The following is a 27550-nucleotide window of genomic DNA, read 5'->3' on the forward strand; positions in this document are numbered from 1 at the left end:
ATTTGATTGTGTTTTTCTGTGGTGGTCTCCATCTGGTAAGAACATGACTTTTTTCTTGGGAACTTCGGTTCACAATAGTGAGAACTTAACCATACAAGAGAAAAGAAAAGTAGGTTATAAGGAAGTGACTGCCCAGCTACAATTGTATGTCAGTGGAATATATTTGAAAAACTAATACAGGTGGTGGTGGTGGTGGTGGTGGTGGTGGTGGTGGTGGTGGTGGTAGTGGCGGCGGCGGCAAGCCTGTAATCCCAGCACTCTGGGAGGCAGAGGCAGGCAGATTTCTGAGTTCAAGGCCAGCCTGGTCTACAGAGTGAGTTCCAGGACAGCCAGGGCTATACAGAGAAACCCTGTCTCAAAAAACCAAAACAAACAAATAAATAAATAAATAAAAATAAAATAGTTTCCCATGACAGCATTTACTATCAGTTAGTGAACAAAGTTTTTTTTTAATTGTAATTTTTAATTGGAAAACAAATATACAACTTGGAATGGATTTGAGGCAAATTGTTCCATAAGAAGATTTTCTCTAAGTGGCTAAACAAAGTTTAAAAAGCAAGTAACAATAAAAGAAAATGTTTCTGGTACAATAACAGCAGTACAAAAAAATAGTCTCCAAGTACCTGTATAAAACACCCCTTTGAAGTACCTATTGCTAACTGTCCACAGTCCACACAGAGTTACAGCTCCACACTTCAACAACAACATGCTGACAGTTCCTAAAAGCTACTTAAAAAGGGCATAACTCATATGTTCCCTCATTTGACCAACTCCATCTAAGTTTAGATGTGCAGAAGGGCTTCAATATATCTGGAGTAAGCCACATGCATGCAACAGGTTAGTTGATCAATTTTCTAAAATAAGGTTTAAGGACAATGACCATAAGATAAGGGAAGAAAACATGGAGGAATGAAGTCCTAATTACTATACATGCATATTTTTGACAGTGGGGGGGGGGGAACTTTTACAGATAAGTTGCAAGCAAAGAAAATGCAAATATACAATTTTGTACATGAAATTTAACACATTCTGTATAGTGTCTTGACTTTGCTGTCATCATTTGTACAAACTCTTCGTAGTTTACCTGAGCATCCCCATCAGCATCTGCTTCCCTGATCATTTCATCAACCCCTTCATCTGTTAACTTCTCTCCGAGGTTTGTCATCACGTGGCGAAGCTCTGCTGTACTAATACAGCCATTGCCACCCTTATCAGACACACAGAATCCTTCTCGAATTTCTTCTTCACTGTCTGTGTCTTTCCTTTTTCTTGCCATCATTGTCAGCAATTCCAGGAAGTCGATTGTGCCGTTACCATCTGCATCTACTTCATTGATCATGTCCTGCAGCTCTGCTTCTGCGGGGTTCTGCCCCAGGGACCTCATCACTGTCCCCAGCTCCTTTGTTGTTATTGTCCCATCCCCATCCTTGTCAAATAGTGAGAAAGCTTCTTTGAAGCTCTTCTCAATCTGCTCTTCAGTCTGTTGGTCAGCCATGCTGCAAGGGCTATGGATTTCCGAGATGTGACCACACAACCACTCCACTCACTCGTTCCACTCAGACTAATTCTCCTCCACCTCCCCCAGCTCCTCATAAACACCTCCCTCCCAGTGAACAAAGTTTTAAACACTGTTCTTAAGGCTGAAAGAAGATAATCCCAGGCAGAAGATAAGATTAGAGCAGGGAATGAAGAACAAAGAAAGTAGTAAGAGTGGGTTCTAAAGAGATATTGATAATTTAGTAAAGTAATGGTACTACGTCTCACCCACCCGTCCCCAACCCCAACCCCACAGGGTACTTGACCACGTTTATAGACCAACATAGAGCGAAGATAACCAAAACTCATTCTATGAATTTATGAAACTATTAAGCCATTTGTTTTTGAGAAAGAGCTTCACTATGTAGCCCTGACTGCTGGGAACTCACCACAATGGTCTTGAACCACAGAGATCTGTCTACGTCTTCCTTCTGAGTGCTAGGATAAAGGGGTATTGCTACCACGCCTAAGTCTGTGTTATTTAGGCTGGTCTTGACCTTGTGAGCTTCCTAATTTTGCCTCTTTAGATATTAGTGTGCTATCACAACTAGTAAAAAAAAAAATTTTTTTTTGAGATAAGGTCTCGTTGTGTGGCTCTGGAAGTGGCGGTCCTGGAACTGGCTATGTAAAACATGCTAGCTTTGAACTCCCAGAGAGCTGCTTGCCTCTGCCTCGTGAATGCTGAAATTAAAGGCATGTGACACAACAACCCGCCCCCAAATTATTAAACAATGTATGTTAGTGAGTTATAGTAGGGAATACATTTCTTTATCTCAGGAATTAAACCTGAGGTCTCTTGTAAGCTAAAAAAGAATCTGTACTATTGATCTACTCAGTCCCTATCCCATGAATAATTTCAAAAACACCCCCTCACTGGCTTCCATTTTCTATAAAACCTTGTCCCGATCCAAACTGTTCCATGGGCTTGTGGTGAGTAATTCCAAACTCGAATTTGTAATAAAGAGACTCTGATGTGATTACATAAGAAACAGCTCCTTGGTAGTCTTTTGGGGTTCATGAACATTTTGTGGCACAACATTTTGGTGAATTGGCCAGGAACTCCAAGGCTACCAGGACCCAACCCAGAGGGTCTCAGTACTGGTAATGTCTGAATGTGAGTGTCTGTCCTTATCTAGGTCTGTCTATGTGTCTGTGTAGTACTGGCCATGATGCCGCAATAATTCTGTTCTGAATAATTCTGTAATCCTGTTCTGAAGTGGCCTAAAAATCTATATTTCATGGCCAAAAAATGACTAAAGTGGATGTGGAATCCTGCTGCAGTGGACACTCTAGTATATCATAGCCTCAGGGACTTGAGAGACGTTCCAGAGACCATGGGGGATGCAGTACCCCTGGTATTAATTTCTGGGAAGGACTGAGCAGATGTGGAACCCCTGCTAAAGGACACAGAACCCCACTACATGCTGTCCTACTTATTTTCTCTGTTTGTTGGCTAGCTTTCACTACCTTCTTGTAATGTAAGGGTCAGAAAATTTGCTGAAGAAAGACCACGGTCTCAGATAGTATGTAAAAAAACAAAGAATATTTATTCTTCAGAAACAGCTATCATATTAGGGGTCACCAAGAATTGGCAACCAAGACATTCAAGTCCCTCTTATAACAGGACTTCTTAATTGCTTCTAAGATAACAGCAGACTTCTAAAACTTAGGGCACATTCCAAGGGTTTTCAGAAACCATTATCCAAAGGTCATAAAGAAGATAGACTTCAGGCTGGAGAGATGGCTCAGTGGTTAAGAGCACTGCTTTCCCAGAGGTCCTGAGTTCAATTCCCAGCAACCACATGGTGGCTCACAACCATCTGTAATGGGATCTGATGCCCTCTTCTGGTGTGTCTGAAGACAGCTACATGTACTTACATAATAATAAATACATCTTTTCTTAAAAGGAAGATAGACATTAAAGGACCCCAGGTACAAAAACAGGAGTTATTCACTGGGTTTGTCTAAACAAAAAACTTCAAGGATGCCTTAGTTACAGTCTTAAACTTTCCATGACCCTGCAAGCTAATAACAAATGGTGAAAATTAAACCCCTAGTGTGTACACACATATGCATTCTGTTATAACCTCTTATTCAATTTATGACTGAATTTATGTGCAGACTCGAAGAGAACTTTTTTTCACCAAAGTGAGCACATGCTCTGAGAGTATTACAAGTACTGAGAACAAAAGGCAGAGATAAGTCTGCCTCCTCTTTTCTCCCTGAGACTTCAATTTAGAGGAGTACAATTTCCTGCAGAGGCTTTGCCTAACCTCAGGCTCTTCTAACCAAGAGGCTGCATCATCTAGCCCCAGGGCAACTCAGACTGCTGGATTATCTGAGAGAATAAGTACCTGGGGAATTGGCTTGTGGCCTAATTTCTGGGTGGAGATAAAATGGGATATGAAAAATGAACTCCTTAGTAACTGTCAATGTTGTGTGTGTTGTTTCTTGTTAAGAGGCCTGAGAGTCCCCAGCTGAGAAGCAGGTGTCCTCAGCTGTGGTGGGACAGCAACGCAGGGCTGTGGAGTGCGTCTACGACTTAGCCTGGTTCTGGTCATTTGTATAAGGCGGTGGCCTGTCTGCCTCAGGGCAGGTCTGTCCCAGGCAGCTCTACTGTAGCTTCATTTCCACGCCCACCATTCTGATTATTTCCTGTCCCTTCCTTACTGAGAGGAAGGGACAAGTTTCCCTTGTGTGTGAGCGCCACCTGCTGGTTATTTCTTGTTCCTGCATGATACAGAGGAAAGGACAAATTTTTCTTTTTTTTAATTAATTTGTTTTACACTCCATTTTTTGTTTTTGTTTTTTGTTTTGTTTTGTTTTGTTTTTTTCGAGACATGGTTTCTCTGTGTAGCTCTGTCTGTCCTGGAACTCACTTTGTAAACCAGGCTGGCCTCGAACTCAGAAATCCACCTGCCTCTGCCTCCCAAGTGCTGAGATTAAAGGCATGCGCCACCACTGCCTGGCTTACACTCTATATTTTATCCCCGCTCCGTCCACACTGACTGATCCACACCCCATACCTCCTCCCCACCCTCCTGTTTTCATGAGGAGGTTCCCACTCCCCACCCTCCACCCCACCAGAACTCTAAACTCCCTGGGGCCTCCAGTCTCTTGAGGGTTAGGTACATCATCTCTGAATGAACACAGACCCGGCAGTCCTCTACTGTATATGTGTTGGGGGCCTCATATCAGCTGGTGTGTGCTGCCTGGTTGGTGGTCCAGTGTCTGAGAGATCGCAGGGAACCAGGTTAATTGAGACTGCTGTCCTCCTACAGGGTCACCCTTCTCCTCAGCTTCTTTCAACCTTCCCTAATTCAACCACAGGGTCAGCCGCTTCTGTCCATTGGGTGGGTGCAAATATCCACATCTAAGTCTTTCAACTGCTTGTTGGGTCTTCTGGAGTGCGGTCGTGATGATAGGTCCCTTTTGTGAGCACTCCACAGCCTCAGTAATAGTGTCAGGCCTTGGAGCCTCCCCTTGAGCTGGATCCCACTTTGGGCCTGTCGATGGACCTTATTTTCCTCAGGCTCCTCTCCATTTCCATCCTTGAAGTCCTATACCCCACTTCTTGATTGGGTTGTTTGGTTTTTTGGTGATTAGTTTCTTGAGTTCTTTATATATTTGGGATATTAATCCTCTATTGGGTATGGGATTAGTGAAGATTTGTTTCCCAATCTGTAGGTTGCCATTTTGTCTTATTGATTATGTCCTTTGCCTTATAAGCTTTCCAGTTTCATGAGGTCCCATTTATCAATTCTTGATCTTAGAGCATGAGCCATTGGAGTTTTGTTTAGGACATTTCCCCTGTGCCCATGCGCTCCAGGCTCTTTCCCACTCTTTCTTCTATTAGATTCAGTGAACCTGGTTTTATGTGGAAGTTCTTGATCCACTTGGATTTGAGCTTTGTGCATGGGGCAACTTTCTGACAGATGTTGAACAGGGGACAGGAGCCTTCAACCCCACTGAGTTGTTCCTTAGCCACTTTACGGATGTTAAAGTAAGGGGAGAGAATCTCTCCGTCATTATTTTAAAAAGATAAATTAACCACATTTTGCAGGTCAGAGTGACCCACTTTCATCACTGTCTGGTCCCCAGAGGGATCCTTTGACCTGGGATTGGTCCAAGGGATTAAGAAAATCATTTTCAAACCCAAACTTAGCCACCTGGACCAAATACCTTATATGGTGATTTGGCGAGGCTGCCTAGAGGACCGTTGGCTTAAATTATTTTCTTCTCAGACTACAGGCAGAAGACTTAGCCCCCCCCCCCCCAAAACTTCAAGGATACAAAGGAAGAGACACTGGATCATCCATCTCCTTTTGCTTCATCCCTCTACCCGGCACTGGGCAGCGGAGGTTATCTTTCCATCCCACTCCACCCCCATTCAAACCCGGAGGTAGAACAGCAGCCACCAATGCAGGCAGCTCTGCCACAAGCAGCTGCCGCACCACCGGCAGGGGAGGGGGATCTGCTACAGGGGATCTGCTACAGGGACTCGAAAGACAGGGGCTGCCTCCTGAGTTGGAGTCTTCTGTCCTGCATTTGCCTGCAGCAGAGCTTGTCAATGACGAGAGAAAATCAACCTCATCACTATTGGCCCTTTGCCACTAGTGACCTTTGTAACTGGAGAACTCAAAACTTCCCCTTTTCAGACCAGCCCAAAGATTTAATTAATCACTTAGAAACAGTCCTCTTCACCCACCAGCCCACTTGAGAAGATTGTCAACAGCTTTTGCAGGTTCTCTTCACCACAGAAGAGAGGGAGAGAATGCAGATAGAGGCCAGGAAACTGGTTCCTGGCTCCACAGAGGAACCCGTCAATAACCAAACACCTATTGATGCTGACTTGCCCTTTTTTTTTTTAATTTTATTCGATATATTTTTTATTTACATTTCAAATGATTTCCCCTTTTCTAGCCCCCCACTCCCTGAAAGTCACATAAGCCCACTTTCCTCCCCCTGTCTTCCCACCCACCCCTTCCCACCTCCCTGTTCTGGTTTTGCCCTATACTGCGTCACTGAGTCTTTCCAGAACAAGGGGCCACTCCTCTGTTCTTCTTGTACCTCATTTGATGTGTGGATTATGTTTTGGGTATTCCAATTTTCTAGGCTAATACCCACTTATTAGTGAATGCATCCATGATTGATCTTTTGAGACTGGGTTACCTCACTTAGTATGATGTTCTCCAGCTCCATCCATTTGCCTAAGAATTTCATGAATTCATTGTTTCTAATTGCTGAGTAGTATTCCATTGTGTAGATATACCACATTTTTTGCATCCACTCTTCTGTTGAGGGATACCTGGGTTCTTTCCAGCATCTGGCTATTATAAATAGGGCTGCTATGAACATAGTGGAGCATGTATCCTTATTACATGCTGGGGAATCCTCTGGGTATATGCCCAGGAGTGGTATAGCAGGATCCTCCGGAAGTGACATGCCCAGTTTTCTGAGGGACTGGCTGGCTTTCCCTTAACCTGTCCAGATTGGGATTTTAACACCACTGAAGGTAAGGGAAGACTCTTGGTTTACTATCAGGCTCTGTTGGCAGGTCTCAAGGCAGCTGCAAGAAGGTTTGGCTAAGATGCATATTAGTCAGCGAGATAATGAGAGTCCTGCTACTTTCTTAGAGAGGCTCATGGACACCCCCATGGACCCAGAATTACCAGAAGTAAAAGCAGAGGTGTCTCTAGCCTTTATTAACCAGGCAGCACCAGATATCTAGAGAAAGCTCCAGAGAGTTGAGAGGTTAGGAGAAAAGAGTCTGAGAGATTTAGTGATAGTGGCAGAGAACGAATGGAGGAAAGACAGATGAAAGGGCAGAGGCAATAGACTGGTGACCTGGCAAAGATCCCGTTGGTAGCAACAGCCAAACCAAAAGATTGTAGGAGATGCCTAAGACAGATGGCTTCCAAAGAAGGAGATAAGGGGCCCTACGGATCACGAATGCCCCAACTTTAGAAAGAACCAATGTACTTATTATAAAGAGAAGAAGAGAAGAAGAAGGAAGAAGGAAGAAGGAAGAAGGAAGAAGGAAGAAGGAAGAAGAGAAGAAGAAGTCTACTTTAATATTTTAAACCAGCCTTAGAAAATGAAACTAGGAGCTAGAGAGATGGCTCAGTAGTTAAGGTTATGCCCTTTTTGATGCATCTGAAGACAGCTACAGTGTGCTCGTTTACATAAAATAAATTAATCTTTAAAAAAAAAAGAAGATGGAACTAAAGATGATGGATGGGGTTTGTATCCCTTCCCCAAGCCCAGGGAAACCCTAAAAGTGGAAGGGAAACCCAGCAGTTTCCTTGTAGATAGTGGAGCTCAACATTCTGTCTTACTGAAGCCTGAAGATAAAATCTCTTCAAAGAAATCCTAGGTCTAAGGGGAAACAGGAATTAAACAATACTCACAGACTACTGGACTTAGGAGTGGGCAGGGTATCCCACTCTCTCCTTGTACTTGAGTGTCCATACGCTCTCTTGGGGAGAGATTTGTTGACAAAAATGAAGGCACAACTACATTTCTCCCCAGAAGGAGCCAAACTCTTAGATTCATGGGAAGGGAAGTCTATTCATGTCCTGACCACCACTCTGCTGAAGAGTACCAGTTGCTTGAGCCCCTCCCCATCTCAGAGGACTATATTACTACTTGGCTAGATCACTTCCCCCAGTGTTTTGGCAGAGCCAGGAGGAGACAAGATAGCTAAACATTGGATCCCAATTTGGATTGAGCACAAGCCAGGGGCAGAGCCTGTATAGACAGTATCCCATGTCCCTGGTTTCCAGGGAAGGCAGAACCCCTCATATTAGGAGGCTATTAAATGTGGGGATCCTGAGACCATGTCAATTGGCCCAGAACACTCCCTCTCCTGACAGTCAAGAAGCCTAGAACTAATGATTATAGAGTGGTACAAGACTTAAGTGAGATAAACAAATGGGTTATAGATATCCACCCAACAGTCCATAATCCCTATAACCTCTTGAGTGCCATTCCTCCAGAATGTCATTGGTACACAGTGCTGGATTTAAAGGATGCTTTCTTTCTTTCTTTCTTTCTTTCTTTCTTTCTTTCTTTCATTCATTCAAAGATTTTATTTATGATAAGTGAGTATACTGTAGCTATGTTCAAACACACCAGAAGATGGCATAAGATCCCATTACAGATGGTTGTGAGCCACCATGTGGTTGCTGGGATTTGAACTCAGGACCTCTGGAAGAGCACAGTCAGTGCTCTTAACCACTGAGCAATCTCTCCAGTCCCTAAAGGATGCTTTCTTTAGCTTACTCTTGGTACTCAAGAGCCAAGATCTCTTTGCCTTTGAATAGCATAATCCACAGCCCAGGATTAGCAGGCAGCTGACTTGTTGGGTTTCATTTAAATAAATAAATAAATAAATAAATAAATAAATAAACCACTTTGGCTTGTGATTGGGACAGAATTTCCAACACATTCTGAAATGACACTAAACACACTTCTGCTATTTTGTAATACATACTTATACAAGGAGGCAGTTACATCATGAGAATTACAAAATCAAAGTAATGATCAACTATGTAAAATATTGAAGATTACAGCCGGGTGTGGTGGCGCACACCTGTAATCCCAGCACTTGGGAGGCAGAGGCAGGAGGATTTCTGAGTTCGAGGCCAGCCTGGTCTACAGAGTGAGTTCCAGGACAGCCAGGACCACACAGAGAAACCCTGTCTCAAAAAACAAAAAACAAAAAACAAAAAACAAAAAAAAATATTGAAGATTATCTATATCCTGCAGTATCAAATATCCAGCCAAGATTTAATTCTATATGTAAAAAGAATAGGCATTTTGTTAGTGTGCAATCTTAATTTTGTCTTCAATAAATGACAAAATTATACGTTTTATTAGTCAGGGTTATCTAGAGTCACAGAACGTATGGGGAGTCTCTATATAGTTAGGGAATTTGCTGATGACTTAAAGCTTGTAGTCCAACTCCCCAACAATGGTCAGCAGCAGCTGTGGATGGAAGTTCAAGGATCTAGCAGTTACTCAGTCCCACATGGCAAGCAGGTGAAGATAGTAAATATTCCTTCTTCCAATGTCCTTATATAGGTCTCTAGCAGAGGGTGTGGCCGAGATTAAAGGTGTGTACCACCTCGCCTTTAATCCCAGATTACCTTGAACTTGGAGATCTCCTTGTCTTAATCTTGTGGAATTCATAGTCACTATGCTTCAAGATCTCCAGACCAAGATCCAGGTCAGAAACTTGTTATCTCCAGATTAGAATCATAGGTGAGCCTTCCAATTCTGGATTATAGTTCATTCCAGATATAGTCAAATTGACAGCCATGAATAGTCACTACACATGTATATAGGAATTTCTCTAAAATAATTTTCTTTGTTATTTTATTTTATTTATTTATTTTTTGAGCTGGGGTTTAACTGTATCACCCTGACTGACCTAGAATTCACTATCTATGCCAGTCTGTCCTCAAACTCACAGAGATCAACTTGCCTCTACCTCCTAGTTCTGATATTAAGGTTGTGCGCCACCATGACATGCCTAAAATAAATTTCTTAATAATTTGTTATCGATAAATGTTTGATTTGTACAGACCTATTTTATGAACAGACATACCTGATGCTGAGGAAAATTTTCTTCGGTGAAAGGAGTCAAGAGTGAATAAAAGTGCTGGAGTGAGGGCTCAATGGGGTGGGCAGCCACCGGGATACTAGCACTAATGTAAAACCCTCACGCGTGCTTCTTACCCCAGTGCTGCAGAGGGCAGGAAAAAAAAATCGCTTCGAAAAAATCGAATTACACAGAAAATGATAGAGGACACCCTGAGCTCCTCTGACTTTCATGAGAGCAAAGGTATGCATAGCTTTCTACATATATGTACATATATCACATACAGATACACTGCACAATGCACACACACAAAATAAGCAAAACTTAAAAGTTTATTTTACTTATTTGTGTGTGTGTGTGTGTGTGTGTGTGTGTGTGTTTACTCCAAAAAGAAAGAAGTGTCCAAAACTCCCGGAGCTGAAAGTTGCCTGATGTGGGTACCAGTCTGAGCCCAGGTCCTCTGGAAGTACACTCTTAACTGATGAGCCACCTCTCTAGCTCTTTAAAGTATTTTAAAATGAGTGAATAATGTTTTAAAACCCTTGGTTTAAATAGTATGTTTTTTTTAAACACATCATCAAAAACACTAGTAAGCTGGTTATGGTGGCTGTAATCTCATCTCCCAGGAGGTAGAGACAGGAGGATCAAGAGTTCAAAGTCAGTGTCAGCTACAGAGCTCAACGTCAGCCTGTGCTACCCAAGGCTCTGTCTCACAAAGGGACTGAGGAGATGTGTTAGTTGGCTTACTATGCATGCATGAAGTCCTAGGTATAGACCCTAGTAGCCACATAAACTCAGGGGTGGCAGGATATGTCTGTAATCTTAGCGCTGGGGAGGCAGAGATGAGAGATTTCCTGGAGCTTACTGGCCAGTGATTCTTGACAAGTCATTGAGTTCCAGGTTCAGTGACAGACCCTGTGTCAAGAAATAAGATGGAGTGTGATAAAGACATTCAACCAAATGAAAGAGAGAAAGAAAGAAGGAAAAAAGAACGAGAAGGCTAACGAGATGACTCAGTAGTTAAAGGCTTTTGTAACCTATCCTTACAGCCTAATTCAATCCCTAGAATCCACACTGTGAAAAAAGAGAACACACACTGGCAAATTGTCATTTGAACACACACGTGCACACACACACACACACACACACACACACACACACGTGCACATGCACACACAAACATACACATATACATGCAAAATGAATGTAACACTTTTTAAGTGAAAAGATAGCTGAGAATTGTGGTGCATGCCTATAAAATGACTAAAGCAGGAAGATAATTTGTTAGAGGTCAGTCTGGGCTACAGTGAGTTTCAGACCATACTGAATTATATAATAGAACCCCATCTCAAAGATATATGAGTAAAGGAGACAATGAAGAGAAAGCCAATAGGGGGCTGGAGAGATGGCTCAGTGGTTAAGAATCCAGAGGTCCTGAATTCCATTCCCAGCAACAACACGGTGGCTCACAACCATCCATAATGGGATCTGATGCCCTCTTCTAGCATGTATGATAGAGTGATAGGTAGGTAGATAGATAGATAGATAGATAGATAGATAGATAGATAGATAGATAGATAGATAGTGTAATATATATATATATATATATATATAACACTCATGCATTAAATAAAAGTTTTAAGATAAAAAGAAAGCCAACAGAGGGACTGGAGAGATGGCTCAGTGGTTAAGAGCACTGATTGACTGCTCTTCCAGAGGTCCAGAGTTCAATTCCTAGCAACCACATGGTGGCTCACAACCATCTGTAATGAGATCTGATACCCTCTTCTGGTGTCTGAAGATAGCTACAGTGTACTCATATACATAAAATAAATAAATCTTAAGAAAGCCAACAGAATGGAAAAAATATTTGCAAATATATATGAAATAATAATTATGCATAAAGAATATTGAAAATAATCTGGATAAGGTAGACTGGTTCCATTTTTAGATTTATTTATTTATTTTACATATATGAGTGTATTGTAGCTGTACAGATGGTTGTGAGCTACCATGTGGTTGCTGGGATTTGAACTCAGGATCTCTGAAAGAGCTGTCGGTGCTCTTAACCACTGAGCCATCTCTCCCTCTAGACCAAGGTAAGACAATTCTTTAATCCCAGGACTCAGGAAGTAAAGGCAGGAGGATTACTAAGAAGTCAGAGCTAGCCGGGCAGTGGTGGTGCATGCCTGTAATCCAGCACTCTGGGAGGCAGAAGCAGGAGGATTTCTGAGTTCCAGGCCAACCTGGTCTACAGAGTGAGTTCCAGGACAACCAGGGCTATACAAGAAACCCTGTCTCAAACAAAACAAAACAAATCCAAAAAACAAAACAAAACAAAAAAGTCAGAGCTAGTCTGGTATTCAAAGTTAGACACTGTCGAAAGACCAAAATAAAGAAATAAATATATATCAATAAAAATGTACAAGTGGAGAATGCTCTGTGTGGCGCGAGAGCTGTTTAATAGCCACAGTTCCCAGGAAGCAAAGAGCAAGAACCTGGGCTGAGCCTTAAGTCTCCAGACCTCTTTGTGGGATAACCATTCTTTAAATGTTTACCTATCTGTTGGAGGTCTTTTTTTAGACACTGTGGATGTAAAGGTGACACCTGGGGTGCCCAGTCCGATATACTTTTGGCAACATGGCTCAGTTGGAGATATCTCAGAAGGTAAAGTGCAGGGGCTGGAGAGATGGCTCAGTGGTTAAGAGCACTGATTGCTCTTCTGAAAGTCATGAGTTCAATTCCCAGCAACCACATGGTGGCTCACTACCATCTGTAGTGGGACCCTATGCCCTCTTCTGGTGTGTCAAGGACAGTATGATCATATACATAAAATAAGTAAATAAGTCTTTTTTTAAAAAAAAAAAAAAAGAAGGTGAAGTGGACCATTCTTTCTTTGACAGTGATTTTGAAGATGCAAAGAAATGTGAAAGTAACTCCATTTTTGACAAGTGATGATGATCTTAAGGAAGGAATAAATAAGGACACCAAAAATGTAAACTTGAAATTTGGAATATAAAATGATGATCTTAAAGAGAAAATAGATAATGACACAAAAAAATGTGAACTTGAAACTTGGGATACAAACAAAGAAAAATTACCTTACTCAGAAAAGAAAGGAAAGAAAAGCAAAATGTTCTTCAAAGGAACAACATGTACAAAATGATCCTACACAAACAAGAAGTTCCTTATTGTTGATTTCTTCAAGATCAAAAAGAATCCTGTGATGCCACAAAAGGTCATAAGTTACACTTACCCGTTCTAAATAGAATTCCTAAGATTTCGAAAAGTGAGAAAGATTACTACACAGATGGAGAGGAATGCAGTGATGATGGGAAGAAGTACATGAGGTCTAAGTCAGCTAAGACCTTTAGTAACTTAAAAAAATGGCTGAATAGTACTCCATTGTGTATACATACCACATTTTTTGCATCCACTACTATTCAGTCATTAGAAACAACGAATTCATGAAATTCTTAGGCAAATGGATGGAGCTGGAGAACATCATACTAAGTGAGGTAACCCAGACTCAAAAGATGAATCATGGTATGCACTCACTAATAAGTGGATACTAACCTAGAAAACTGGAATACCCAAAACATAATCCACACATCAAATGAGGTACAAGAAGAACGGAGGAGTGGCCCCTTGTTCTGGTAAGACTCAGTGAAGCAGTTTAGAACAAAATCAGAACAGGGAAGTGGGAAGGGTTGGGTGGGAAAACAGGGGGAGGGAAGGGGACTGATGGGACTTTCAGGGAGTGGGGGTCCAGAAAAGGGGAAATCATTTGAAATGTAAATAAATATATCAATACATTAAATTTAAAAAAATGAGTAAGAAGTATTCCAAAATCAATTCCTTCTCCTCTTTGTCTTCCTCATCTTTAAGATCAAGCTCAGATTGCTCAGATATAGGATCTGACATGCAAAATAAATCTGATTCACGCTCCTCAGTATTTCTAGTGTAACCCCGTCGTTACCAAAACAGAAGCGCAAGTCAGGAAGAAAATCAAGTGCACAGCTTTCCAGTACAAAACAAAAAACTGGTGACTATAATGAATCTGAAGACAATGTAACAGATGTAACGCCTTTGTCAACTCCAGATATCAGCCCTGCCTAGTTGTTTGAGTTGGGCCAATCACATGATCAAAAAGTAAAAGATAAAAGACTAGAAAATGTGTGCTAGGATGTGTATGAGGAGCCTGGCGGTGGTGGCGCACGCCTTTAATCCCAGCACTTGGGAGGCAGAGGCAGGCAGATTTCTGAGCTGGAGGCCAGCCTGATCTACAGAGTGAGTTCCAGGACAGCCAGGGCTACACAGAGAAACCCTGTCTCAAAAACAAACAAACAAACAAACAAAACAAACAAAAAACACAAATCCAAAAAAACCAAAAAAAGAAACATCACTCTGAGCAGCCTTCAGTACCACCTAGGAAAAACTGCTCTTTCACAGAGAAGAGGTGAGACAGATTAATTGGGAAAATCAGAGGCTTTTGAAAGAACTGTCAAGACAGGCTGAAAAACCAGGAAACAAAAGCACAACTCCCAGATTGATCAGCCATCCCCCTAAGTTGTATCATAGTGCACTCAACAGACAGAGGGAACAACAACGGATGGAAAGAGAAAATAGAGCCTTACTGAAACGGCTTGAAGCTGTGAAGCCCACAGTTGGCATGAAACGCTCTGGACTACCATCAGAATATGAATTGCCTCAATCCTTCACTGTCCGACCGATGAGTAAGATCTACTCTTGGCCATTATAGCCCACTGAGTAAAAATATCAAAAGCTATTTTTTTAACTTGGTTTTTGTCTCCTTTATCTTTTCTAAATAAAAAGTGTAATATATGTTCTTATGGTAGAGATTTAAAATGCTAAAAAAAAAAAGTATAAATGGCCAGGCATGGTGGTGCACACCCTTAATCCCAACAACCCAACAATTGGGAGGTAGAGCTAGATGGATGTCAAAAACAAAAGTATACAAGTAGTCAATGAGGCTTGAAAAGATGTTCAATTATGGGAGTAATCATTAAGGAAATACAAATGAAAATGATGATGGCACATCACCAGGGTGGCTACAGTTAAAAAGATGACAAATGTTGAAAATGTGAACATATGGATACTGTTGTACAGTGCTGGTAGGAATGTAAAATGATACAACTACTTTGTTTTGGATTGTTTTTTAGACATGGACTCATGTATTTCAGGCCGGCTTCAAACTCACTATTTAGCCAAGTAGAACTTTAAATTCCTGACCTTCCTGCCTATACCTCTCCTACTGGTGAGATTGCAGGCATGTACCATGACATAGAATCACAGTGTTCTCAACCATTCTCCACAAGCATTCTACCAACTGAGCCAATCCCTAGTCCCTCATACAAGCACTCGGTAATACCATTTAGCCATTCTTCAGAATGCCAAACATATGGCTCTTAAAAGTCCTACTAATCCTATCTCCAGGTATAGTCCCAAGATAAATGAAAACATATGTTTGCAAAAAACTTGTGCACAAATCTTCACAGTGACTGTCTTAGTCAAGGTTTCTATTCCTGCACAAACATCATGACCAAGAAGCAAGTTGGGGAGAAAAGAGTTTATTGAGCTTACACTTCCACGTTGCAGTTCATCACTAAAGGAAGTCAGGACTGGAACTCAAGCAGGTCAGGAAGCAGGAGCTGATGCAGAGGCCATGGAGGGATGTTTCTTACTGGCTTGCTTCCCCTGGCTTGCTCAGCCTGCTCTCTTATAGAAACCAAGACTACCAGCCCAGGGATGGCAACACCCACAAGGGGCCCTCCCACCTGATCACTAATTGAGAAAATACCCCACAACTGGATCTCATGAAGCTCCTTTCTCTGTGAAAACTCTAGCCTGTGTCAAGTTGACACATAAAACCAGCCAGTACAGTGACATTATTCATAATAGCCAAAATGGTGCTAGAGTACATTTCAGTAGTACAGTTTATATGTATGAGGGTCAATCCCCTGTAACAATAAAACAAAGTCCAGTCAGATAATAGCCAAATATTGGAAAGGTCCAACATGTCCATTAACCAGTCTTCGAGTAAGGAAAATATGAGATATCTATACAATGGAAGATTACACACTTATAAAAGGAATAAAATACTGGTGGTACATACTATGTAGTGCACAGATAAACCCTGAAGAAATTGTATCCGAAAACAGTCACTAAAGACCACTCCATTTATTAGAAATGTCAGGCAGGAAATGGGAAAAAGAGAAGGGAGTTCTGTAGAGTACCATCACTAACAAAACCTATGCTCACCTGCAGTATGTACTTGAAAGGGAAAAAGGGCCCACCCTAAGTGAATACAAAGGGCAGGTGTGAAGCCTAGGGAGTCATAGCACTCGATAAATCTCCAAAGGAAGGTGTCAAACATTGCACCAGACAGAGCTAGAAATCTTATGGAGGCAAGAAGATAGAAAAAAAGAAATTGGCTTGCTGGTGGAGTAGCATCACAGCCATTAATCAAATGGCCCTGCTCCTCCTTTCCCCCTCTTCCTTCTCCCCTCTTTTCCTCCTCCTCCTCCTCCTCCTCCAAAAGCTAGGTTCATCAAAGAAATTGTGCCTCATTGTACCAACAGAAGAGGGTGCTCTTGAGCCAGTCAACTAAATAAGGCAACCAAAATTTGACCTGATAGCATTATTACCACTGAACCAGTAAATTTGGGGATACCCTATCACAATGAGGAAAACAAAACAAAACAACAAAAACAAAAACAAAAACTAACCCACAGCATCTGTATGAAGGTACAATAAGAGAAAAGCAAGCATCTATACTTTTTTTTCATAACCTTATTATTCTTAACTTTGAAGTGGGGATGGGGCAGGGTCTTTCACCTCATGGGTGGAGGTGAGAGGAAAACTAGCTTAAGTCAGTTCTTTCCTTCTGGTAGGACCCAGAGATGACACTCAGGTTTTCAGGCTCAACAGCAAGCTTTTTTTTTTTCTATCATATTTTTTTTATTCGATATAATTTATTTACATTTCAAATGATTTCCCCTTTTCTAGCCCCCCCTCTCCCCGAAAGTCCCGTAAGCCCCCTTCTCTTCCCCTGTCCTCCCTCCCACCCCTTCCCAGTTCCCCGTTCTGGTTTTGCCAAATACTGTTTCACTGAGTCTTTCCAGAACCAGGGACCACTCCTGCTTTCTTCTTGTATCTCATTTGATGTGTGGATTATGTTTTGGGTATTCCAGTTTTCTAGGTTAATAACCACTTATTAGTGAGTGCATACCATGATTCACCTTTTGAGTCTGGGTTACCTCACTTAGTATGATGTTCTCTAGCTCCATCCATTTGCCTAAGAATTTCATGAATTCATTGTTTCTAATGGCTGAATAGTACTCCATTGTGTAGATATACCAGATTTTTTGCATCCACTCTTCTGTTGAGGGATACCTGGGTTCTTTCCAGCATCTGGCAATTATAAATAGGGCTGCTATGAACATAGTAGAGCATGTATCCTTATTACATGGTGGGGAATCCTCTGGGTATATGCCCAGGAGTGGTATAGCAGGATCTTCTGGAAGTGAGGTGCCCAGTTTTCGGAGGAACCGCCAGACTGCTTTCCAGAGTGGTTGTACCAATTTGCAACCCCACCAGCAGTGGAGGAGTGTTCCTCTTTCTCCGCACCCTCTCCAACACCTAACAGCAAGCTTTTTTGCCCACTGGGCCATCTCCTCAGTCCTAATTTTATATTTCTTTTTCCTTGTATTTCTTTATTGCATGCTTGCTTGTTTTTGTTTTTGATGACCTTGACCTAGATGTAGAGCCAAGGACTTCGTTGAACCCCTGATTCTCCTGCTGCCTCCTCCAGACTGTGACCACTGCATGCTTGTGACAGTCCACTCTGCTGAGTCCAACCTTTTTTGGTTTTGGTTTTGTTGTTGTTGTTGTTGTTGTTGTTGTTTTGTTTTTCTGAGACAGGGTTTCTCTGTGTAGCCCTGGCTGTCCTAGAACCCAGAAATCTGCCTGCCTCTGCCTCCCAGAGTGCTGGGATTACAGGCATGCGCCACCACTGCCAACCTGTTTTTTAAGGCTTATTTATTTTTACTTTCTGTGTGTGCATGACTTGCCTGAATGTATGTCTGTGTATTGTGTGTGTGTGTGTGTGTGTGTGTGTGTGTGTGTGTGGTGTCCAGGAAAGACAGAAGATACCATCAGATTCCCTCAACCTGGAGTTACAGATGGTGGTTAGGTGCTAAAATGGGTTCTATACAGAGAAACCCTGTCTTGAAAAAACAAACAAACAAAAAAAAACCCTTGTGATAAAAAGAGCCACAAAGCTGAGGGATTGGACTGCAGAGATGGTTCAGTGGTGAGAGCACTTGTTCTCGCAGAGGACCAAGGATTGGTTCCTAGGATCCATATGATGGCTTACAGCCATCCATCTGTAATTCCAGTTCAGGATATCCAGTGCCCTTTTCTGGCCCCCGCAGGCACAAGCATGCACAAGCACATATGCAAAAAACACTCAGCCAAGCAAAATAAAAATAAAAAAAAATGTTTTCTTTTAACGATCTGCAGGAGATAGAAAACTTAGTGATAGAAACAGAAGAGTATGAAAGGAATGTTAACTGAACTCAAGGAAGACACCGAAGGGAAAAGAAAGACTCATTCCAGGAGAGAAGAGTAAATTATAAGGTCCACAGGGGTTTTAAGGCTGTGGAGAGGAGCATCAGGAGTTCAAGGCCATTCTCAGATACTCATCAAGTTGAAGGCCAGCAGGGTCCCCATGAGACTCAACATAAATAAAACATAGTAAAAGAAGTCAAGCCTAGTGGCATATGACTGTCATCCCAGCTACTTGGGTGATTTGCCAGGAAGCACACATTTAAGGCCAGTGTCAGCAATTGGTGAGACTCTGTCTCAAAATAAATTGAACAGGGAGCTGGGGTACAAGGTAACCAGTTCCCTAGCATACAGGGGAGTTTGGTGTCACTCCTCAGCACTGCAAGACAAACTCACAAACAGGTAAAAGACACAAGCCATGCCAATGAGAAGTTCAAGGAGTAAAGGGTTTAAAAAGGTGGGCTCAGTATATCCAAAATGTCTTTTAAAAATAAAGCAGAAGAAAAATCATGGCACACAAATCTCCTTTAAATTCATCACAATGGAAACAGAACTCTTAGGAAACTAAAGACCATCTAAACGTGTGTATTAAAAGATCCTGCGTGTCCTTGAGAACATCTGTAATGGAGGGGAAACTTCAATAAACCTGCTAGCTTCTCTTTCTTTCTGTCCATTTTAAATTTTCTAATTTTTGGAGGTCATGCAGCTGCACAATATATTATTAGTCTCCCACTAGCCTTGCTGTCAACAGCACTTCTGCTGTGTGCCTAATGAGGATAATGGTTGCCTAGGTTACTTTTCAGGAACATGGAGTCCACTTTGGCTGAAAGTACTGAGCCCCGCACATGTCCAATGAGTGACTAACTCAGTAGAAAAGCTTGGCCTCTCTGCCTTCCAATCGCACATCTCTTTTGCTGCCTTGACCTTCGGGTCAGACTGTTTCCTCTCAATTCTGCATGTAGATAGATGAGCCATTTAAAAAACAGTTTGTGTAGAACTGCACAAGGTTGATTTGACCTCAAGTTACTGAATCTCTCCTCCCTTTCAAGAATGAGCACACCAAGATAACAGCGATTAAAACAACATTCTGTTCCAGGTTATTGGAACAGCCCCTGGAGATGTGCAGACATCAATTCTACCCTGCATAATCTTCCCCAGATCCTTCCTATAAAGCCCTTTGGCAAACTGAGCTCTCTAACATGATTTATGTTGCCTTCCAGCTTTTCCTTTTCTTTGTTTTGTTGCTTGGTTTAACTCTTTCAAGGCAGGGTTTCTCTGTGGAGCTCTGGCTGTCCTGGAACTTTCTCTGTAGACCAGGCTGGCCTCAACTTAACAGAGATCCGCCTGCCTTTGCTTCCCTAAAGCTAAGACAAAAGGTCACCATAGCCAGCACCCTTCAGGTTCTTTGTTTGCTAGTTTTCCACATAAACCTTTTTCCTTGCTTCAACCACTGGTCTTTGATCAGTGGCCTTTTCCAGAAGAAAATAGCAAAGTTGGATTTGGCAAGCCAAGTCAAGTTTGGAACAGGGCTAAGGCAAACAGATGTTGATGATACAGAACCAAATACAGTCAGCCAAGTATGACGATGCAGGCCTGAAATCCCAGCATTCAGGAGGCTGACACAGGAGTGTCACAAGTTACAAGTCAGCCTGAGCAACACAATGAGACTCCATATCATAAAGAAAAATAAAATTATCTATAAGCCAAAAAAAAAAAAAAGTAACCCTATAGGACTTATAAGAAAGGAAAAACAGAAAGGACAATACTGAAAGAGAGATGTCAGGGTGAAACTACTGTAGAGAAATTCAAGTCAAAGAGTAAAAGTGAGGGCCAACAAGATGGCTCGGAGGGTATGTGTCTGCCACCAAGCCCAATGACCTGAGTTCAATTCCCGGGATGCACATGGTGGAAGGAGAAAACTGACTGCTGCAAGTTGTTCTCTGACCTTCATATATGTTCTATGTCATGCAGGTATGTGCACGTGCGCGCGCGCACACACACACACACACACACACACACTAAAATTTTAAAAAACAAAAAAACAAGTAAAATAAAAGTAAACCAAAAAAAAAGTGAACCAAAATGTTCATTTTATACATTGAAGGCCTGAGGAAATTTTGTATTCAAAATAGCTCTGTCTGAAGATTCTACCTGAATCTTACATCTAAGATCGGAAGCCTAACAAAGAACTACATAATCAGAGTTGTATAGGTTTCATTATAAACCTACCACACTTGTCAACTTTTAACCTTGGACAACAAAAAAAGTGGTTAAGAGCTGAAGAACATAAAAGCTGGGCCTAGGTGGTGAGTGTGTAATCCTAACTGGTCCGGAGGTTGAGGGAGGAGCATGCCAAGCTCACAGCCAGTGTGGTTTACTGACTCAGCTCTCAGCCAACCCAGCCATATTAGTATGATGCAGTCCCAAAAGAGAAAAGGTAAAAATAGACCCGACTTGTCTAACATGAATAAGCCCTTGCATTCCAGACTGGAGATGGAGCTCCGCTGACAGAGCTTGCCTAGCATGTAGTAAGCCTGGCACTGCATAAACCAGGCCTGTTGGTGCATCCTCAAAATCCCCGCACTCAGAAGGTGGAGAGAGTTTAAGGTCATAGCACTACTACTAAATAATTACGATAATAATAATAATGATTATGATGATTACGATAATCCTGCTGCTGCTATTGTATGAAATTTAAGGCTAGCCTCACCAGTGACATGTGGAATGTAAAGATTATAAGCAGTCTAAACACCTGAAAATGGGAGCAAAGAAGAAACAGAACAAGCTCTGTGACTACTGCAAAGGTCAAGTTGTTTCTGTAGCAAAGCACAGCACTAGAACTATAGTTCAGGGATACAGAGTCTATATGGGGCCTCTGATTTGATCTCCAACACTGCAAAATGTACTAAACAATAGGAACCTAGGTAAGGAAAGTATGTAGTGAGCACTAAACCCCTTATCTAGTCCTTAAGTATTTCTCTATCCTAGTTAAATGGTTTCCCATAAGCCTCCAGGAGCTCCTTCTTATAAATATTCCTGTAGCAGACAGGCTCCATATTATCAACCTTCCTTTTCTCTGTCTCTCTGTCTCTCTGTCTCTCTGTCTCTGTCTCTGTCTCTCTCTCTCTCTCCTACCTCCTCCTCCTCCAGCCACCAGTCCTGGGCCATTCATTGCACAACACCTCTTGATTCTATGTTTTAGAATCTGTTGTGGTAGCTTAACATCAGGCCACAGAGAAATTCTGACCTTTTCTGTTGAGCCAACTATGCCACTTCCAGCCAGGGCATCCAAGGCCTCCTCAACTTGTTAGCTCTCCCATGAGCGTGTTATTTACAAAATAAATTCAGTGGTAGGGGTAGCAATGCATCTTCATTCAGAGACTGATACTGAAAGAATTTTGTCTCTTTTCCAGTAGATGGTTAAATTAAAAGATTTTTTTCAATTCCAAATTGTAGCATCTGCTTTAGTACTTTCTTCATCACAGAAAAACACACAGGAGGAAAAAAAAACATGATTCTGGCTTTTTACTTGAAGTCTATTTTTTTTTAATTTTTTAAATCACATTAAGACAATCTCCATCTGTCCCTGTTTAATTAAAAATGTTTAAAAAATAGTATCAGCCAAGCATAGCAGCACATGCCTATAATCCCAGGAACTGATTGGCATAGACAGAAATTCAGGGCCATCACCTGGAGTTTAACGTCAGCCTGGTCTACATAGTGAGCTACAGGCTAGCTAGCACTCCATAGCAAGATCCTGCCTCAAAAAGATTGGTATCATAAATAAGCATTGAATTAGTCCAGATTATTCTCGGGACACATTAATTAAGGCAATAACATGGGTGTTAATGAGATAGTCAGCAGTGTGATAATGTGAGTGCCACTCAAAGGGACACATTGTTTGTGTGACCAAGTAGCTTGTTTAAGCCAAGTAGCCCAGCAAATAAATTATTTTTTGTAATTTTTTTTTGTTACTTTCTTTTCTGTGTATAGGTGTTTTGCCTGTCTGTATGTTTGGTGCCTGCAGAGGCCAGAAGAGGGACTCAGATCCCTGGAACTGGAGTTACAGGCAGTTTGTAAACCACAGTGTGGATGCTGGGAATCTAACCCAAGACCTCTGAAAGAACAGTCAGTGCTCTTAAACACTGAGTTGTCCCATTTAGGCCCAGCAGTTCTTTCTGTAAAAGGGCAACTCATTTTATACCAAGATCCCAAATGGGCTGCCCAGTACAGTTGATCAAGATGACTTCTATCTTTAACCCACGACTAAGGTGGTGACTATGTCTTATCACCTTAGTGGGAGTTTGACTTCACATTCTGATTTGATTGGCACATAGGGAAAGGGGGAACACTCAGGATATGAATAATTTTGCTGGGCTGACAACCTTTTACTTTTGTGATTTATACTGTAATGGCATCATGCTCCCCTTCCCTTTCCTCCCTCCAAGCCTCCCATACACTCCCCTCATTCTCTTTTAAATTTATGGCCTCTTCTTTTCATTACTTTTGCTAAATACACACACACACATAGACACACACACACATATTTATACACACACGTGTGTGTGTTTGTGTGTGTGTATAAATATATATGTGTATGTCTATGTGTGTGTGTCCCTAAATGCATAATACAATTTAAGGATTATGCTGTTTAGTAGTGGCAGGTGCTTTTATGTCCTCCTCCAAGATCCATGACTTCCCTAGACCTGGGTAATTGGCTAGGTTTTATTGGACAGGTCCTGGAAAGACTTGATGCCGTAGTGTAGGAGAATACCAGGACAGGGAAGCAGGAGAGGGTTGATTGGGGAAGGGAAGATGGCTTATGGGATTTTCATGGGGGGAAACCAGGAAAGGGGACAACATTTGAAATGCAAATAAAGAATATATTTAATTTTAAAAAGTGAAAAAATAATAAAACTTAAATTACCTTGAAAAAGAAAACAAAGAAGGAGAAAACAGATTCCGGTGAGGCATCATCTGACCACCACACATGTTCCTGACATGTGTACACCCGCACAAATTAATAGTAATAAAGTCAATAATTTAAGAGGATCATGCAGTTTTCTGCCTATTGTCTATCTATTAACTCAGTAACTATTAGAGGGAGTTAGGTGTATAATTCAGTGATATCACAAAAACTTAGCATGCACAAATTCCTGGATTTTGTCCCTAGCATAAAAATAAATAAATAAATAAATAAATAAATAAACAAATAAACAAATAAATAGATAAATAAATAAATAAATTTCATCATGCGGAACTATCCCATCCTAAGGATGAATCTCACGTAATCTTGGCTAATGAACTATTAGATTATCTTTGTTAGATATCCTTAAAGGATGTTTTTGTCAATATTTTCAAAATAGTATCTCACATAGCCTAAGATGGTCTCAAACTACTCATGTAGATGAGAATGAATTTGAACTTGGACTTACCCTTTGCCTCTGCCTTTGGAATGCTGTGGTTACAGGTGCATTCCACTATACCCAGCTTAACAATATTTTTAATGATATTTCATCAAATTTTGTTTGAACAGTCAATTTTCCTTGACTTCCTTGTTTTCTAACTAATCATCATCTGTGTCAAGAACAGAGCTCAAGGGCAAGGCAGGGCATGGTGTGCATGCACCCCTTTAATCCCAGTACTCAGGACGGCAGAGGCAGACAGACGTTTTTGAGTTCCAGGCTAGTCTGGTCTACATAGTGTGTTCCAGGACAGACAAAGCTACACCATAAGACCCTATCAATGAAACAAAAGAGGAAGGCAGAAGAGGGAGTAGAAGAAGGAGGAAGAAAAAAAGGGGGGGGAGGAGGAGGAGGAAGAGAGTTCAAGCTAGCTGTGGTGGTGCATGTCCATAACAGTAGCACTTGGGGAGCAACAGCAGGTGTATCATCAAAAGTTCAACATCAGCCTGGTCTATAAAACGAGTTCCAGGACAGTCTTGGTTATGTATCAAGACCCTGTTTAAAAACAAAACAAAACAAAACAAAAAAAAAAAAAACAGAACAAATGGAAGAAAGCCAGGCACAGTGAACATGGCCGGACATACCATGTCCTAGTACAACAAGTGGAGATTTTCCATGGCCTAGTGTCCTCAGTTCTCATGGCCAGAAAGCTGGGAGATACTCTCTTAGTTCAGGATTCTTACCCAGACCTAGATGGTCTCAATTTACTAAAGAGATAATCTTTCCCAGGGACAAAACAAAATCAACCAAAATAAGATCCTTAATATAGTTCAGGGTGTGGGGACAAGTACAGGCCCCACATGAGACACTGCGGAACATCTTAGAGCATGCTGAGCATGGCGATGCATGGCTAGTTCCTTGGTTCTTGGAAAAATAAAAACAGGAGAATCAGGAGTTTGAAAGCAGCCAAGGCTTCATAGCGACTGTGAGGCCAGCCTGGGCTACATGAGAGCAAAAGTTAAAAAAAAGCAGTGGTGTCCATCAGGTCAGACCTTTTGCCTCCACACGATGCTTTTTGTCTCCTTTTCATTTCCCTCCCTCCCTCCCTTGCTCCCTCCCTCCCTCTTCTTTCCCCCTTCCTTTCACTCTGTTTTAATTGAGCCAAGATTTAAAAATCAGAAGATTTCACTGTTCAAAACACAATCTGGATTTCTGCAGAGTCTCTCTTAGAAGTTAGGAAATATGGCAGTGCTCGACTGCTTTCCCGCACAGCTACATCAGGGTAGCAGCTGCCTTTACTTCATTCCATTCACAATTCTGCTCCAATGTTGGCTACCATTTACCACTGAGCTTATACTATTTGTTTTTCTCTCATATTAGACTATTTTTCTGAATCTATGCTTCTATGGAGTATGTTTTAGGAAAAAAATGGGAGTTCCTTTTTTCTCTCTATGTATTTTTTTATTCGATATATTTTTATTTACATTTCAAATGAATGTAAATGATTTCTAGCCCCCCACTCCCTGAAAGTCACATAAGCCCCCTTCCCTCCCCCTGTTGTCCCATCCACCCCTTCCCACTTCCCTGATCTGGTTTTGCCCTATACTGCTACACTGAGTCTTTCCAGAACCAGGGGCCACTCCTCCTTTCTTCTTGTACCTCATTTGATGTGTGGATTTTGTTTTGGGTATTCCAGTCTTCTAGGTTAATATCCACTTATCAGTGAGTGCATACCATGATTCATCTTTTGAGACTGGGTTACCTCACTTAGTATGATGTTCTCCAGCTCCATCCATTTGCCTAAGAATTTCATGAATCCATTGTTTCTAATGGCTGAATAGTACTCCACTGTGTATATATACCACATTTTCTGCTTCCATTCTTCTGTTGAGGAATACTTGGGTTCTTTTCAGCTTCTGGCAATTATAAATAGGGCTGCTATGAACATAGTGGAACATGTATCCTTATTACATGCTAGGGAATCCTCTGGGTATAAGCCCAGGAGTGGTATAGCCGGATCTTCTGGAAGTGACATGTGAAAGATCTGTATGACAAGAACTTCAAGACTCTGAAGAAGGAAATGAAAGAAGACCTCAAAAAATGGAAAAATCTCCCATGCTCATGGTTCGGCAGGATTAATATAGTTAAAATGGCCATTTTGCCAAAAGCAATATACAGATTCAACGCAATACCCATCAAAATTCCAACTCAATTCTTCGTAGAGTTACAAAGAGCAATTCTCAAATTCATCTGGAATAACAAAAAAACCAGGATAGCTAAAACTATTCTCAACAACAAAAGAACTTCTGGGGGAATCAGTATCCCTGACCTCAAGCAATATTACAGAGCAATAGTGTTAAAAACTGCATGGTATTGGTACAGTGACAGGCAGGTGGATCAATGGAACAGGATTGAAGATCCAGAAATGAACCCACACACATATGGCTGCTTGATCCTCCACAAAAGGGGCTGAAAACATCCAATGGAAAAAAAGCCTTTTCAACAAATGGTGCTGGTTCAACTGGAGGTCAGCATGCAGAAGAATGAGAATTGATCCATCCTTGTCTCCTTGTACTAAGCTCAACTCCAAATGAATCAAGGACCTCCACATAAAGCCAGACACTCTGAAGCTAATAGAAAAGAAATCGGGGAAGACCCTGGAGGACATCGGTACAGGGGGAAAGTTTCTGAACAGAACACCAATAGCGTATGCTCTAAGATCAAGAATTGACAAATGGGACCTCATAAAATTACAAAGTTTCTGTATGGCAAAGGACACCATCAAAAGGACAAATCGGCAACCAACAAATTGGGAAAAGATCTTCACCAACCCTACATCAGATAGAGGGCTAATATCCAATATATATAAAGAACTCAAGAAGTTAGACTCCAGAAAACCAAACAACCCTATTAAAAAATGGGGTACAGAGTTAAACAAAGAATTCTCACCTGAAGAACTTTGGATGGCAGAGAAGCATCTTAAAAAATGCTCAACTTCATTAGTCATTAGGGAAATGCAAATCAAAACAACCCTGAGATTTCACCTTATACCAGTCAGAATGGCTAAGATTAAAAATTCAAGAGACAGCAGGTGTTGGGGAGGATGTGGAGAAAGAGGAACACTCCTCCACTGCTGGTGGGGTTGCAAATTGGTACAACCACTCTGGAAATCAGTCTGGCGGTTCCTCCGAAAACTGGGCACCTCACTTCCAGAAGATCCTGCTATACCACTCCTGGGCATATACCCAGAGGATTCCCCACCATGTAATAAGGATACATGCTCTACTATGTTCATAGCAACCCTATTTATAATTGCCAGATGCTGGAAAGAACCCAGGTATCCCTCAACAGAAGAGTGGATGCAAAAAAATGTGGTATATCTACACAATGGAGTACTATTCAGCCATTAGAAACA

The 27550-nt window shown here is 41.5% G+C and overlaps 1 protein-coding gene and 1 pseudogene across 1 annotated transcript; one reads left to right on the plus strand and one right to left on the minus strand.

Annotated features, from left to right (window-relative positions):
• Window positions 1-964: 964 nt before the first annotated feature.
• LOC127674667 (calmodulin-beta-like) lies at window positions 965-1499 on the minus strand. The gene has a single exon (XM_052170330.1). The coding sequence runs from the start codon at window positions 1493-1495 to the stop codon at window positions 965-967; it is 531 nt and encodes a 176-aa protein (XP_052026290.1). The 5' UTR covers window positions 1496-1499.
• An 8839-nt stretch (window positions 1500-10338) lies between these two features.
• LOC127674668 (cilia- and flagella-associated protein 97-like) lies at window positions 10339-14973 on the plus strand (annotated as a pseudogene).
• Window positions 14974-27550: the final 12577 nt, after the last annotated feature.

Source organism: Apodemus sylvaticus, chromosome X (assembly GCF_947179515.1).
Source record: "Apodemus sylvaticus chromosome X, mApoSyl1.1, whole genome shotgun sequence".
NCBI classification, from domain to species: domain Eukaryota; kingdom Metazoa; phylum Chordata; class Mammalia; order Rodentia; family Muridae; genus Apodemus; species Apodemus sylvaticus.

What these genes read in the sequence shown, in the direction of transcription:
- LOC127674667 (XM_052170330.1), bottom strand. Translation starts at nt 1,495, where the DNA reads ATGGCTGACCAACAGACTGAAGAGCAGATTGAGAAGAGCTTCAAAGAA.